The sequence below is a fragment of the Chiloscyllium plagiosum genome, chromosome 22 (genome assembly GCF_004010195.1).
Source record: "Chiloscyllium plagiosum isolate BGI_BamShark_2017 chromosome 22, ASM401019v2, whole genome shotgun sequence".
Classification (NCBI taxonomy): Eukaryota; Metazoa; Chordata; class Chondrichthyes; order Orectolobiformes; family Hemiscylliidae; genus Chiloscyllium; species Chiloscyllium plagiosum.
The window spans coordinates 19,625,503-19,642,753 of record NC_057731.1 but is presented as its reverse complement, the minus strand read 5'-3'; the positions used below and the strand labels follow the sequence as shown (position 1 = coordinate 19,642,753).

At 39.8% G+C, this 17,251-nt stretch overlaps 1 protein-coding gene across 1 annotated transcript in view; it reads right to left on the bottom strand.

The window, feature by feature from the left end:
* Positions 1-17,251, bottom strand: part of LOC122561114 (cilia- and flagella-associated protein 46) — a 234,213-nt gene that overhangs the window by 155,589 nt on the left and 61,373 nt on the right. Inside the window, exons 14-19 of the mRNA XM_043712553.1 lie at positions 9,893-10,019; positions 8,464-8,591; positions 8,178-8,365; positions 5,180-5,313; positions 3,458-3,670; positions 1,716-1,935 (exon numbers count right to left, since the gene is read on the bottom strand). Coding sequence (XP_043568488.1) covers positions 1,716-1,935; positions 3,458-3,670; positions 5,180-5,313; positions 8,178-8,365; positions 8,464-8,591; positions 9,893-10,019 — 1,010 coding nt within the window. The remainder of the gene's footprint in view (positions 1-1,715; positions 1,936-3,457; positions 3,671-5,179; positions 5,314-8,177; positions 8,366-8,463; positions 8,592-9,892; positions 10,020-17,251) is intronic.

Sequence of the window (17,251 nt, the reverse complement as noted above, 5' to 3'; positions counted from 1 at the left end):
ATCTTTCTTTCATACAGCATGGAAACAGACCCTTTGATCCAACCAGTCCATGACAACAATGTTCCCAAACTAAACTGGTCACATCTGCCAGGGCTTGGCACATATCTCTCCAAATCCTCCTATTAATGAACTCATCCAAATGTCTTTTAAATATTGTAACTGTATCTGCATCCACCACTTCCTCTGGCAGTTCATTCTACACACTAACTACTCTGCGTAAAATCGTTGCCTCTGTTGTCGCTCTCAAATCTTTTTCCTCTCACCTTAAAAATATGCCCCTTAGTTTTGAACTCCTCCACCTGAGGGAAAAGACCCTTGTCATTCACCTTATCTATGCCCCTCATGATTTTACAAACCTCAATAAGATCACCTCTCAACCTCCTATGTTCCTGTGGAAATTTGTCCCAGACTTTCTGATCTATTTTTATATCTCAAATTCCATTTCCGACAGCATCCTGGTAAATCCTTTCAGAATCCTCTCCAAGAAAATCTTTTCTCCTCTACTCAGACCAATTTCCATTTTCCTTCTTAATTGTTTGCTGCACCTATATGTTGGCTTTGAGTACCTCATGAATATGTTATTTACATGATGAATTGCCCAGTTGTGTGATGGATGCACTGACTTTGGTTCCAATTTTTGAAAGTCAGAAACACTGCAACATCAGTGTTCTGGGAAATGGGATTGTGACTTTGAGGTCCTGAAGGTGATTTAAATTTCTGGAAAATAAGACTGTAATCTAAGGTTGCTAGGTCACAGATGAAGATTGAAACCAAAAGGAAAGCAATTGAGCCCACAGAGATCAGATTTCAGTCGCAGAGCAGCACAAACTGACCAAGGAGAGGATGTATGTGAAACAGCTTAAAAGAAGAAAATCTGGAAGGTGGGTTTGACGGTGAGGATAAGACAAATACATGTACTACTGCTGCTTGAATTCTTTTGAAGAGACCGATTTGGCAGAACTGGCATTTTTGGTACAGGCCATACCCTTTTGACTAAGAATGATTGGAATCAATTCATGCACATAGGAACTGAAAATCTTCCAGAGAAAACAGAGATCCGAAGGATTTTGTGATTGAATGCACAGTGCCATACTTGGTAAACATGAGGAGGAGTTCTCGGTATTGGACTGGGGTGGACAAAGTTAAAAATCACAACATCAGATTATAGTCCAACCGGTTTATTCAGAAGTACTAGCTTTCAGAGCACTGCTCCTTCCTTGGGTAGCTAGTGGCACTGAATTTATCGCACAAAATCATAGTGTCATGCAACTGATAAAGGTCTGAAAGATCTACCTTCCTTGTATTTGGTACTTAAACTGTACATTACAGTTTATGTTGAATAGAATTTCCCAATCAAACCATGTTTAATTTGTGTTACTTTGGTTTGATCATTAGTTACAAAGAATTAAATTTTGGTTAATTTGGTTTCCTTTTTTTTTAACAGGGAGCACAACAAAATTAGAATCTTGGAAGGGGTGCATTTTATATAAAACAGACAGCACCAGCTGTTGGAAACAATTTTTTGATTAATACCTTTATAATACTCTTTCAATACATATATCAGAAATATTCAACAAAAGATTAAGGCAGTTGCAGTTCTGAAGTAAAATTTCATATTTAAAAATAGGAATACATTTTGTGAAGATATTATAAAATATACTTAGGTAACAGTTTTAAATAGTACAACTTTCAAACCACTCAGTGTATTCTCATACCTGGAGAGCCTCAGTTATTTGAGGAATACCTTCAGGATCAACAGTTACAGTCTGTGAAACACTCGGTTTTTCAGCTTTCTTTGTTGATGACTTTTTGATGTTAGCAGCAATGGAACTCTTTGTAACTTCTCTTTTTTCAGTCGGTATAGGGCTTGGTATCCAAGGTTGAATCAAGCCCTGACATAAGCTGTTACACAGCATGACCAAAAAGATGGTTTCCCTACAGTGCAGCAAGAATAGTTTTTGTGACATAATATTCTTAGCATTTTTCCTATGGCAATACTCCAGGATTACAATTACAAACAATCATTATATATACAGTTCTGAATCAGATCAGATGTTAAAACTAGCTTTCAAAATAGTAGACAGTGTTACCAGTGTATCATCAACATAAAATGAACAATTTGGCCATTTCCCTAAAATGCCAGTATCTTTGGGTAGATGGGCACCTGGAGGGGAATAGGGGATGATATTCCTCGAAAACTGCATGGACCCAAAAGTTCTCAGACAAGCTGCACACAAGTAGCCAGGTATGCATACAATATAATAAAATGTAAAGGATTCCTGTACTTAAATCGGTTCTGCACTACAAAAAAAAATTAGCTATTTTGGTGATTGGATCCTTGGAGGAAATACCATCTTTTTTTTGTAACTACACTCAATTCTTCCACGTGGTGCTTAGCATCACAAAACCCCACAATCTTCCACCCTCCCACACTTTGCTAGCTCCCTCCATGCCAACTGTAGAGTGCACAGACTGCTTGTGTGTCATTCCATTCATGGCACAGAAGTACCATTTCAAGTTATAGGGCCAAGAGATATACAGCATGGAAAAAGACCCTTCGGTCCAACTTGTCCATGCCGACCAAATATCCGAAATCAATCTAGTCCCATTTGTCAGCATTTCACCCATATCCCTCTAAACCCTTTCTATTCATATACTCTTCCAGATTCCTTTTACCAGCCTCCAGTGCTTTCTCTGGCAGGTGATTACATATACACACCAGCCTCTACATGAAAACCTTGCCCTTAAGTCCCTTTTAAATCTTTCTCCTCTCACTTTATACCTATTCTCTCTACTTCTGGACACCCCCACCCCATGGAAAAGACCTTGTCCATTTACCCTATCCATGCCTCTCATGAATTTGTAAACCTCTATAAGGTCACCCTTCAGCCACTGACGCTCCAGGGAAAAATAGCCCCAACCTATTTAGCCCCTCCCTATAGCTCAAACCCTCCAACCCTAGCAACATTCTTGTAAATCTTTTCTGAACCCTTTCAAGTTTCACAACGCCCCTCCTAAAGCCAGGAGACCAGAATTGCACACAGTATTCCAATAGTGGACAGCATCATTAAGTGAAAATAAGGGCCACAGGAATTCAAATCAGAGTTTCTGCCATACACACATTAATTCATGCACTTAATATCTTTGGGTGTTAAGTAACAATCCTGCCCATTAACCTGAAGAATACTCTTCTGGCTCACTCACAAGATTTAATTTTGCTGACAAATTTAATGATGCTGATGCCTATAAGACTCAGAATGCACCTAGATTTCACCTCGACTTCACAGCTGTGGTTGAAAATGCACACAAAGTGCACCCATGTGGCATTTCCTTTATTTAAATTAGGACCAAGCCAAATTCACATATTCAGTTTCTGTGAGCATCATTGCTCGAGAACAGTGCTGTGAGAAAGAAAAACTGGTTCTGCATGATTTGCCATCAGTCCTGTAAAACTTACCCAGAATGTCCTGTCTGCTTTAATGCATCAAGTAGTGTTCGAAATGTTTCAACAAGCTCCTTATATCTTCCAGCAACAAGCAGGTGGTTGTTATGGTTCCATATATAGATAGCTGCATTGCACACAATGGATGCATCACCTATCTGCATGCCCAGTTCTGCAGCTCGCAAAAAATTCTTGGTTGCATAAGATGACAGAGAATCTATCCAATTACTGAAAATAAATAATGCAAAGCATGAAGCTAGATTTTACAATAGTGTTGAAGTTCTGAACCATTAGCATGAATCACTGGGTTCAATTTTAATGGCAAAGGGAAGGCGGATTCAGGTGTCAATGGAAATCAAATCCCTGAAGCGTGGCATCAGACTAGGAACTGAGATGATCCTTTAATAATACTGGATTTGATGGCTGTTTGATTGTGGATGAGCAGTGAATGCCCAAGCAGCTGTTGGATAAACCATTACAAGACGCTAAAGGTAATTAACTTTAAATTTCACCCTGAATTCTGGCTTCAATCGTCAAAAAACAATTTCTTGAGCTCTCGGTAATTCTTCATAGCCAAAAAGGCAAGTACACAGTAGGGTGTGCATCTTTAAGAGAGAACAAAGGTTGAAAGCCTTCAAACAGTTCAATTAAGTAGCTGACACCATGACAAGGTGACACGTTATTGCTAACAGAACTTTTATCCAATCTTACTGCTTGGCAGAGGAGCAAGAGGAGTCATAAAGACAACACCAAAAGCAAATCTCCTTAGCCACTGCTTAAAGCAGAGGAGAGGGACATAAAGCTCCAGCTCAAAAGAGGCATAGGTTCCACAGCCAGTGAATTGGTTCCCTTGATGTGCATCTGCACCAACCCCTCATGAGGTTTCAAAATTCATGGCAAGTTGTTGATGGCATCTGGTATATCCTGAAATAAGAACTCTTTGCTCGTACAGGAGAGCACAGATTACCAATGGTAGCTATCAAAGAGATCTCCCCACGCCTGATTCTCTACTTCTCCATGGTGTTCTGCACTCTGTTCTCTCTCCTTGAAGGAAAAGGATGAGTTGTGAATAATCGATTATGTGGAGGCACTGAAATCCTGATCATAACAATTCACTGTGCAACAAAGAGTTCTCCTAATCTCCTTCTTGTGCTTTGCTGATTATTCTACTTCTGTGCATATACTTATCATACAAGAGCAGGATTGGGCCAATCAGCCTTCGAGCCTGCTCCAGTATTTAATAAGATTATGACTGATATGATGGCAATCTCAAATCCACACTCCTATCTACTCCTAACAACCTCTCATGTTCCAGCTTAACAAAAAACTATCCACCTCTACCCAAACAAAAATTAAAGACCCTGCTTTCATTGTCTTCTCAGACTCTCAACCCTCTATGTCAGAACTTTCACCTCAGCTCTATTTTAAAGAAGCAACCCAGTATTGTAAATATTGACCCTGGTTCTAGATTCTCCCAGAAGAGGAAAATGTCCCTTAACATTTACCCTATCAAGATCCTTTAGCATTACTGACTCTCCCAAGAGAATCAACTTCTCCTTCAGAATCGCCCCGAACCTTCTCTGCTTGGAAGAAGAAGCCCAATCCTCCATCACTCAAATCCCTGGTATCATTCCAGAAAATCTTTGCAAATTCACCAAAGCCTTGACATTCTTCTTTTTAAAGAAAAGAACCCAAAATAAAATCACAAAAACATAAAATCTCAAATACTCAAAATACCTGTAAGTTATCCATTCTGGAACATTCTCCAGAGTTTTGACTCCAAATTCCTGAAGTTCCTTCTGTTTTTCTTCTGGGAAAACTGCATGGTTGTTATACTGAACATCTTGTGATTTTAACAACTGAATGGTTGCCTGGACATATAATTTATCATGTTAAAGTTCCTTATATTAAAATAAATATCACCATAAAATGATAGCTCTCAGCTCTCTAAATCATTAGTACTTATTTCTCCAGGAAAAGTCGATTCATTAAATTTGATTTTGTTCACTGTATGTAATTGTCTAATATGCAAAAAGTCCAGGTTGTCACCTCCAAGTGAAAATGGTCTCATTTTACATTTGCAGAATGATATGATCGTCGGGTTTATTATTCTTCACTATTTTGTTAATTCCCACAATATGAACATGGAGCTTCAATTGTTATTGAGAATGCAAACTAGAAGATATATTTGCAGAGCAACTAAATATGTTACAACGCTATTACAAACATTGGTATAGACTGGGTTCAAGCTGGTAGATTCACTGACATTCATGATGCAATGTACAGGAATTAGAATTAGAATCCCTACAGTGTGAAAACAAGCCATTTGGGCCAACAAGTCCACACCGACCCTCTGAACAGTATCCCACCCAGTCCCATTCCCTACATCTATTACTCTACATTACCCCTGACTAATGCACCTAGCCTACACATTCCTGAACATTATGGGCAATTTATCATGGCCAATTCACCTAACGTGCACATCTTTGGACTATGTGAGGAAACCAGAGCACCCGGAGGAAACCCACATAGACAGTTTCCCAAGGCTGGAATCGAATCCAGGTCCTTGGTGCTATGAGGCAGCAGAGCTAACCACTGAGCCACCACACTGCCCCTAATAGCTACTCATGAGGGCATTGATACCTTTCAACAAGAATGTCACAATGCTTTTATCATTTAATGCTCTTAAATGGTTAATACTTGCCTGATTGTAGATGCAAGCAAAACTTTAACTCAGAATAAGTTTGTCCAGAAGAGAAACTGCATATAAAATGCTTTCTAACCAACAAGAGAATTCAGGTGGTACTTCACAACCACCTGATGAAGAAGCAGCGCTCTGAAAACTAGTGCTTCCAAATAAACCTGTTGGACTATTTCGTCAGGTAGCTTTAGAGAGTCAAGACTTTTTTTTTAGATTAGATTAGATTACTTACAGTGTGGAAACAGGCCCTTCGGCCCAACAAGTCCACACCTACCCGCCGAAGCGCAACCCACCCATTCCCCTACATTTACCCCTTTACCTAACACTATGGGCAATTTAGCATGGCCAATTCACCTGACCTGCACATCTTTGGACTGTGGGAGGAAACCCACGCAGACACAGAGAGAATGTGCAAACTCCACACAGTCAGTCGCCTGAGTTGGGAATTGAACCCGGGTCTCTGGCGCTGTGAGGCAGCAGTGCTAACCACTGTGCCACCGTGCCGCCCACAAAGCTTAAATATTTAAAGGCTTGTTTCGAACTATTATTCTTCAATATAAGCTGAATGTGACTTTCAAATCATTTGGTTGCAGATGGAGAGTGACTGTTGGCTTTACTGCAAGCTGAGAGAAGTAGTACCAGTCAGGAATGAAGCATTGTCTCTTACCCCTCTCTAAACATAGTCAGCCCCATTACAGAACCTGTCACTTGTTGAACTAAAATCAAACATTATCCTCTTTCAATTCTTTCTCAGTATTCAATTTTTAAAACATTGCTGCCTAATATTATGCTTGCCTGAATATAGCTTTGTTTGATACAGGAATTAGGAAAGGGTATGCTATTTAAGAATTTGTTTACACCAAGAAGAAAAAAATAAAGAAAGCGTGCAATGAGGTTAAGAAGAGTGACAATGGATTATAAGATAGTGCGTGACCCTATGTTTAGAAAGAATTGGGGAAGTATTGAGAAAAGCAGAAAATCAAAACTTTCTTGTATCTATATTTTTTTCAGGGTATAGGCAGGAGGACTTAAACCACCCACAGTGCAGAACTGCAGCGTGCAGAAGAACCATGAAACAAAGTCACAACTTCTAAACACCAGACAAGGAGTAATATAACTCTCAATTGTGCCTTGTAATTACTGCCAAAAAACCATAATGTATTGATTCTTATTTATGCAGAAATAAAATCTGTAAGAATTAGCAATATGATAAAAGCATTGTGACATTCTTGTTGAAAGGTATCAATGCCCTCATGAGTGTCAGTGTTGAACAATTGAATAGACAGCCTAAAAGGAGTAGTAAAAGTATTACGGCCTCAAACTAATACTCTTTTTTTTAGCGTACCGAATGAAATTTTGTGTTTTGGGGAAATAGACTCAAAAAGTATTCAGCCTCTCCTTACGAACATAGAAAATTTGGAATATGGGGAGGCGATTTAATCCTCAAGTTTGTTCCACCATTCAATCAGATCATATATGATTTTCTCTACCTGTCATCAATGCATAACACTTTTATTACTTTTATTTCCAAATATTTTCATCAGTCATAGATTTAAAACCAATAACTGATCTGACATGAATTGCAATTTGCGCAGGCAGGTTCCAAACATCAACCACGCTTTGTGTGTAACAGGGCTTCCTAACACTGCTTTTAAAAGGCCTGGTTTCCATTGTTAGACTATACCTCTCTAGCTCCAGACTCTCCAACAAGCTGAGATAGTTTCATTCTTTCTATCCATTTCCCTGAAGAGCTTGAAAAAAAAAGGAACTTGATTGTGTAGTCACTCCTGATAATTTAACCCTTGGAATTTAGGGAACAGAAATTTGAGTCGGGCAGTAACCCAACAGTGATTTTGAATTAGCTACCCATTAAACACAGCATCCGAGATTCAATTCCATTGCTGTCAAATGTTTGCACTAGTCATGAATAGAGATTATGCCACATCTTCACAAAACACTGTTTTATTGATATTGATATATGCTTAAAAACTCAAGTTGGGAATTCAAGCAAACTCATTACTGAACCGTACCTACCTCTGCATTAATGAAACATACTTCAGCAATGATTCTGATTAAAGAGGCTGAAGAATGGCCTACTTTGTGTGGGGACTGTATTGGTAAAGATGTACTTCCATCAATACTTCCCTCTGATCTGGTAAAACTTCCATCTGATTTATTAACAATTCCCTCTGAGACACTTGACTTTAGTTTTGCAGGTTCTTCTGAAATAAACCAAAAACAGAGGCAAAATATATTTTCTCACTCATGGACATAGAGTTAACAGGTTGTTGGTGGAAAAGAATCATTCTTCCAATCTTACCAACAGACAATCTTTCCATTTTCCATCGTCCATCATCATACAATAGGCAAAAGTGACAAGCTGTACGACAGACATCCCAAACTTCTTGCTTTCGTGCAACTTTAGCGAGATCAGCCCAAATTTTCACCCTAGAAATCCAACAGAATCTTTTCTGAATTTACATTAGGAATGAATCTGAAATGCAATTATTGTCATGGTATCATAACTTAGCTTGCAGCTTTCCATAAATACTGCTGCAAGGTTCATAAAGAAACACTGGAATCTACTTGGTGAAATGTTTCGATCATTCCTGTCTCCTAATACTGCCACATCAGGTGAATGACGTCCACAAAATCATAAGACTGTTACCTCTAACAGAATTTAAAGGAATAACACAAATAAGACTACAGCCTAATGTTGAAGCTCAAACACCTCTCTCGTTCTGGAGACTCTCAATTAGAGGAGGACACTCCCCAATTTTCAATGGTGAATATTACAAAAATTAATGACAATCAGGCAACGTAAAGCTGAATCACTCAGGATACCAGATTCCCTGCCACAACCAACCCCAATGCTATGGTATAGCATGTTGTACAACTGTAGGTACCATAGCTGCTTTAAAATAACTGCCAGACACAATCCACTTCCTATCATCCTCCCCATCCCCCAACCACACCCCCACCCCATGCCACTTCCGAGTTGAATGCACATTTTCTGTGAAAAACACAGGGCAGGGGAACAATAAAAGTTTGTGAGGGCCCTCAGATGGCTTCAAGGATACTGTCAACGAAGTCACGTTCACTCATCACCAGTCCAAACAGAGCATCTGTCCAACTGTGTTTGCCAGGTGCCTCTTCTGCCACTGGTTAAGGCCCACTGCTATCCAGGGTGATGAATGCCTCAATTTGCCCAATGGGGTGAGCATGGGGTGTCTGGCACCATTCAAGTTGCTGACGCACTTGCAGTGTAGCAGAGGTGATGGCAGGATGCCCACATGATTTAATAAACTCCCCAGTACTGTTGAACCAGTTATGTCAAAACTGAATAGCAACATGAGGATCTGTAGGGTTCAGAAATTCACTTTATTTCCTTGTTGTGAACAGAAATAATGTTTTCTGATTCTTAATTGTATGAGTCTTCACGGTTTGAGAAAGATGATTTAGAAACAGATCCTTCTGTAAGACAGTCTGACAGTGAAAACATATGCTTGTATTTTTAAGCCTTCAATTATTATACCATTTTAGAATTGTTTTGCTGATTGCGTCAGTGCATTCAAATGGGGATTTTGCCATTAATCATACATTTTAGACCTGTTTTCAGCTAAAACAATATTTATGAAATATTGGTTTAGCCAAAGGAATGGAACATGCAAAATTGTCCCTCTCAACAGAGACACTGTACTACTTTACACTCCCTTATCATCCATAATTTGTGCTCGAACTTTACCTACCTCAATTTATCATTTACATTTTCAAGTCGTTCCAAATATCCATGTGTTTGTTGCACAGAGTTTAAGTAATTCTGAGCCTTGGCAGCGAGTAGCCCAATGAAGCCTGTGTTACCCTGGGCAACAAATACTGAGAAACATAACACAATAATATCAGTTTTGAATCTGTGGGAGCCTCAGACTTTTGACTGCTCACTCTCCTTCAGGGACTTGAACTTTTCTTTGACTTGTTGATAGCATTTAAATGAATCCAACACAAAATAAATTAATTCTTCTCTTACATAGGTTCAGAATAGCGGGTCCAAGTACCTTGAAGCAATCACCAAATTTATTTTCTCAATCTGCAATCAATTACATTCCAATTGTAATTCCATATTAATGTAAACAATTATATACCTGGCAGTTAAATATTTTGTGAATTGCATTATAGTTACAAGGTTGCAGCATTCTGTATATTGCAACCAATGGAAGCCGACATTTAAAAATGAGAGTGAAAAGTCTTATGAAATTTATTTAAAGTTGAAACAGTACTTTAAAGATGCAATTGATGACAAAAGAAAATCTATGCATTTAATAATGATCAGGGTGTCAAACTAATTGGTCATTCAATTCTTCAAATAGTCAGTAGTAATATAGAAGTTAACAAATAATGTAATGCTCCAGAATTCTTTCCATACTTTTAATTTTTATTTGACAAAGAAAACAGTATATTTATAAGGTAATGGTGCAGACAGTAGAACAGACCCCAAACAGATGGAAGGTACCAGCTGGCTTCTGCTCCTCAGTCTAAGTACTTTTACAGTACTGCATAACAGCAATTTTGTCCTTTCTCCTCACTCAAATACAAACAGATTATCATACTAATACCATATTCCTGTTAGATTTAAAAGATACCCTATGAGCTGGCTCAACAATACATTCTCTATCTTTTAATACTCAGAAACACAAGCCAATAACTTCAGTTCCTGTTATCAAGGAAAATTCAGAATTAGAATGAAACATGAAACAAAATCAGTTTATACCCGTAAGGGACAAAAAAAAGCCAATGATGAACTAAGTAAGAGTCAACCTGAAGCCATACAAAAATGAAAAGAAGTGCACAGATCCTAGTAAGTGGGAGATATATACACACCAACAAAAGGGGATAGAACAGACAATATAAGCTACAAAATGTGAGTACGAAAAGAAATTCACAAGGAGAATTAGAACCGAAGAAAAAACGTGGAAAGTATGAGTTTTTTTTCCCAGTGTGGAGGGGAAAAAGGCAGATTTTTAATGTGGTGAGTGCCTGGAACGCATTGCCAGAGGAAGTGGTGGCGGCAGAACAACAGGAGCATTTAAGAAACACCTGGACGAATACTTGAATAGGAAGGGAATAACTGTAACTGAAGACAGTTTTAGCATGGAAGAGCAAAATGTGGCAGCCCAGGCCTGGTGGGCCGAAGGGCCTGTTCCTATATTGTATTGTTGTTTGCTACAATTGTCTTGGGCGAAAAAATAGTATGATCAGGAAGAAATACACAAAGTGCTGGCGAAACTCAACAGATCTGGCAGTATCCATGAGGAAAGAAATAGATTTAATGTTTTGAATCCAATTTGACATCTCTGTTGAGTCTTCTGACTCTAGAAATTCTGAAGAACTTAAAACATTGACTGTGTTTCTGACCTGTTAAGGACCAGACCAGATCACCTCAAAATATTTTAAGGAGGTAGCTTAGACCGCAATTTTTTTCTTATTTTAAAGGTAGGTGTGAGGTAGGTGTGAAGTAGGTGTTCCAGATATGATGCAACTCATTAAACCAATCATCTTTAACCAAAATACAATTTATTTAAACACTTTGGTTAAAATACGAAAACAGAAAGCAGAATTTAGAATAACTTAACTCTTGGCGGATTGTCCACGGCTTCAAGATGGTGGTATGGCAGCAGCTTGCAGCGGCCTCTCCCAACTTAGGCCCTACTTAATTTCAGGCACAGGAAACCCAGTGCTTGCAGATATTGTTACAGTCTGCAAACGTTGTTACAGTTCAGGAACCAGCCAAAAACGAACCTGACTGGAGAGCTGCAAAAGGAGTTACGCAATCTCGGCTTGCTGCAGAGACTGGGGCTCGGGTCCTTGTCCTCGTCTGATGCCGGTGGCCAGGTGTTGAGACGTCGGGAGTGGTTTGTGAGGACGCAGAAGTGCGGCAAGCATGGAGGAGTTCATGCCAGGCTAAAAACAAACATTAGCTGGCCACCTCTCCCATCCATTCTGCTCTCCAATGTCTGCTCCCTGGACAACAAACTGGACTGCATTCGACCGCACAAGGTTATCAGCATGAGTTCAGAGACTGCTGCTTCCTTGTTTTCACAGAAACATGGCTCAGCGACAGAGTTCCAGATTCCGCCATCTAGCTAGACGGGCTCACCTTGTTTCCCGCCAACAGAAATGCAGCTCTGTGCGGTAAGGCTCAGGGTGGGGGGTCTGTTTGTCTACATCAACACAAAATGGTGCAAAGACTCTGTGCTAGTCTCCAGTTACTGCTCATCACTGGTGGAGTTTGTGACTGTTAGGTGCAGACCATTTTATTTGCCATGGGAAATCACCGCTGTCTTTATAGTCGGGATGTATGTTCCACCCAGTGTCAATGCTAAGGAGGCACTCTGTGAACTGTATGGGGCTATTAGCGGACTGCAGAACGCACACCTAATGGACTGTTTATTGTTGCTGGAGATTTCAAACATGCTGATCTCAAATCTGTGCTCCCTAAATTCCATCAGCATGTGGACTTTGTGACAAGAGGGGTGAACACACTGGATCTTAGCGAGTTTTGAGAAGATTTGTAGCTCAGGTTGAGGTTCTGGATATAGGTTTGCTCGCTGAGCTGGAAGCTTCATTTTCAGACGTTACGTCACCATACTAGGTAACATCTTCAGTGAGCCTCCGGACGAAGTACTGGTAATGATTCCTGCTTTCTATTTACATGTTTGGGTTTCTTTGAATTGGTGATGTCATTTCCTGTTCTTTTGCTCAAGGTGTGGTAAGTGGGATCCAAGTCAGTGTGTTTGTTGATAGAGTTCCGGTTGGAATGCCATGCTTCCAGGAATTCTCATGCGTGTCTCTGTTTGGCTTGAACGAGGTTGGATGCGTTGTCCCAGTCGAAATAGTGTCCTTCCTCATCTGTATGTAGTGATACTACTGAGAGACGGTCATGTCGTTTTGTGCTAGCTGATGTTCATGTATCCCAGTGGCTAGTTTTCTGTCTAATGGTCCAATGTAGTGTTTGTTACAGTCTTTGCATGGTATTTTGCAAATGACATTAGTTTTGCTTGTTGTCTGTGTAGGGTCTTTCAAGTTCATAAGCTACTGTTGGTGGGTTTGTGGGCTACCGTGATGCCAAGGAGTCTGAATAGTCTGGCAGTCATTTCCAAGATGTCTTTGATGTAGGGGAGAGTGACTAGGGTTTCTGGTCGTGTTTTGTCTGCTTGTTTGGGTTTGTTGCTGAGAAATCTGCGGACTGTGTTCATTGGGTACCCGTTCTTTTTGAATACATGTAATCAAATGTATTCAAAAAGGATGGGTACCCAATGAACACAGTCCACAGATTTCTTAGCAACAAACCCAAACAAGCAGACAAAGCGCATTTGTGTTGTCCACGTAGCACCTTTGTCCTGGAGGAATGCTGTCTCGTTTTTTAATTTTCCGTTGTATATGGTAAAAATAGCAAATAAAGCTACTCGACTCTTGACTATTGGAAACCTTACCCAAATACTTGATACAGTAAGTTGACTAATTAACTGACCCAATGTAATCACATCCTTTGGCAAAAAGGTAAATTTAACACAGATTTTTATAGACAGGAGGGAACAACATCTAGATAGATTTCAGAGAAAGTCAGTTAGGAATCATTCACTGAAGCTTGCAACCCTTCTGGTACTCAAAACATCTTGTGACAAATTAAAAAAAAAACTACAAAGTCTCAACTGGGAGAACTGGCCACTCCCCTTCCATTGTACAACTGTTTTAAAAAAAACTAAAGGCCTCCTCTGATTGACTTAAACAATTTCACATAGCTATTTCGGCACCTCTGCCTTTACAACCTCTCTTTAAGAAAATCCAGTCAAAATAACCTTTTTAAAGTGACAGAATCATCACAGTCTCCAAAGATGCTGGCAGATCTGCTGAGGTTTTGCAGGATTTCTTATTTTTATTTCAGATATCCGGCATTTTGTTTTTATGATCAGGAACAATGAGAGCCCCTTAAGAACAGATAATGGTGATACTGTTCAATGAAAGCAAGAAAATGACAAGGCATGTTGACTAATTTGGGGAGGTGATGGCCTCCTGGTATTATCACTCAACTATTAATCCGGAGAACCAGGTAATGTTCTGAGAACCTAGTTTAAATGCTGCCATTATAGTTGGTGGAATTTGAATTCAGCAAAAATCTGGAATGAGGTATCCAGTTATGACCGCAAAACTATTGTCAATTGCTGGAAAAACCTATCTGGTTCACTGATGTCCTTTAGGGAGGGAAACAGCCATCCTTTCCTCATCAGGCTTACATGTGACTCTGGATCCACAGCAATATGGTTGACTCTTAGCTACTCCCTGGGCATTTAGGAATGGCCAATAAATGCTGGTCTAGCCAGTGAAGCCCATGTCCCCTGAATGAATAAAGACAAATTGCTTTGCTTTAGTACTGACAAAAGAGGAAGAGAACAGAATGTCAGACGTTCTAAAGAATGTTTCTGAATCAAAGACAAAGACCACAACATGAGCCACAATTCATGGTAGCCCTTGCTCATTGAGATTGAGGCAGGAAAGAAACTCAGTAGTTCACCAATATTATCAGTGTCATCCTAGTTCCTGGGTCTCCAGTGCTGATCTCTACTGCACAACAAAGTTGACAACTTCAGCTGACCAAATGTTAGCCTACTTTGCCTTAAAGAGTAGAAGGAAAACAAGTTGGTGCAATGTAAATTCTTGGAAACTAGATGCCAGAGAAAAGAGAGGAATCTAGTCTGATGAACGCAAACTGCAAGCATTAGAGTGCAGATGGGTGGAAGGGATGGTGTCCTACTCCAACGTCACTCAGGAGATTCTGAAGGATGACCCACAGACCAATGAACATTGGGAACATTGGGCTAAGAGAAGAAGTTAGTCATTTGGCAACTAGGCCAGCTTTGTCATTTGATAAGATCAAACCTGATACGGTTATGGTCTCAATTTTACTTTAATTTCTGTTGTACTATGAACCTTAATTCCCTTAGTTGTTTATAGCAACAAAAGTTTTGGGAAAGGTCAGAAAGGTGAAGTCCTCAAATGCGGGCATCAGGGACCAAGCAGAAACCACAAAAGGTTAAATGCCTTCAGAATATAGATCAACGTCAGTAAATGCATCTTCCTGTCACATCTTCAGCCACCCACAACACCAGCTGCTTGCTCTGATCAAAACGCACCATCCTCATCACTCACCCAAAAGCATTTTCTGGTAGTCAGGACTCTCATTTGACATCAAGGGACTCTACCTCACCCTCACATTCCCATCAATGCTGTCCATCTCTCATACATCACACAGCTGGGATCAGCACATGGAAAGTCATCAGGCATTAGTGACTTGCAGTCAAAGCAAGGGAAAAGGGAATTTGCTCACTCACCAGAGGGCAAAGTGGCTGGCAAGTACTGATGTACAGTGACAGAATGGGATGCAGAGGAGCACTGAGTCACATGCAATCTGAGATGTTGGATGCATTCATTGATCTACTAGATAGCTTCCTCTCATTGCATGTTTTGAGCAGGCTTCAACCAACCAGAGACAGGGCATGGCACAATCTGCTCTGTACACTTCTGTTCTTTCTCAGAGTGTCACCAAGAGGCACAACAATTGTTACCCCCATGCCTCTATGTGAACATCTAACCAATACCTCTGCTATCCCTGTGAGATACAGCAAAGTTTCAGACAAATGCAAGGATGCACCTTAACACTTGCAAAACATTCCAGAGTACACAGCGGATAAAGTTCCACAAAATTGATTTCGCCGAAATCCCTTAAAATTACTCTAATGTAGGATTATCCTCTTTGCTACTTCACGCTTTGCTTCTTCATTACTGAATCTCATTTGGGTTATGAAAAATCAGGATATCACAGCTTGCAAGTGTTCAGACACACAGACTGAATGCAGCTGTGTGTGAGAATCACTGCAAAGGCTACACTCGGCTTCGGGAAGCAAGGTAATACTGCCACACATGAATTTCACACTCAAAGTCTCATTAATCCCCAATCAGATAAAAAAAACTATAATCGAGCAAGTAATATAACTAAAGGCAAAAACCCAAAACCTAATGCCTTCCATCACAGTCTTTAAAGGAAGAGGTGAAAAGGTTATTGATAGCCAAACTTTAATCTACTAATACTCTCTCAATTCAGGGTCATTTCCATTAGGTTGGGGAATTACGTGTCTCTGCTACTTAAGAGAGGAAAGGGAAGGGAACCAGTTAGTTAAATGCACCAGTTAGTATAAAATGTGTTATCAGGAAATTACTAGATTTTATACTAAAGAAGAAAATAACTGGACATCTTGAAATTTTAACTCATTGAAGAGAAACAGCATAAAAAGAGGGCCATGCCTGACAACCAATGTGAATTTTTTTAAAGGGTAACAAAAGTATTGAACAGGGACCATCTGTGGTTGTCATTTATAAGGACTTTTGAAAACTTTCAATAAGGCTCCTAGTAAGAAATCTTTAGTCAATATTGAAGATTAAGAACTTGAAGACAGATTATTGTCAGTTGGGAAAGTTGCAAGAAACAAGAGAACCAGAATAATGGACACGTATATGTACTCTAATTAACAAACTGTGGCTGGTGATGTTCGACTGGAATCTATGTTGGAACCTTAAAATACTCACTATATTATTAACAATTGAGGTAGTTGGATGGAGAGCTAAATATCCAAGTTCGCTGAAAACACACCAGCATAGATGGCATCGTAAGAAGTGCAAATAGAAGCATAATATTGTTAATAGATATTAATAGATTAGTTGAATGTATAAAACAGCACCAAATGTGTTTAATACAGACTGGTGTAAGGCCATCCATGTTGCATCTAAGATAGGTAGAACAAGGTAATTCATTGAGGAGAAAGTGAGGTCTGCAGATGCTGGAGGTCAGAGCTGGAAATGTGTTGCTGGAAAGGCGCAGCAGGTCAGGCAGCATCCAGGGAACAGGAGAATCGACGTTTCGGGCATAAGCCCTTCTTCAGGAATGAGGAAAGTTTGTCCAGCAGGCTAAGATAAAAGGTAGGGAGGAGGTACTTGGGGGACGGGCGTCGGAAATGTGATAGGTGGAAAGAGGTAAAGGTGAGGGTGATAGGTCAGAC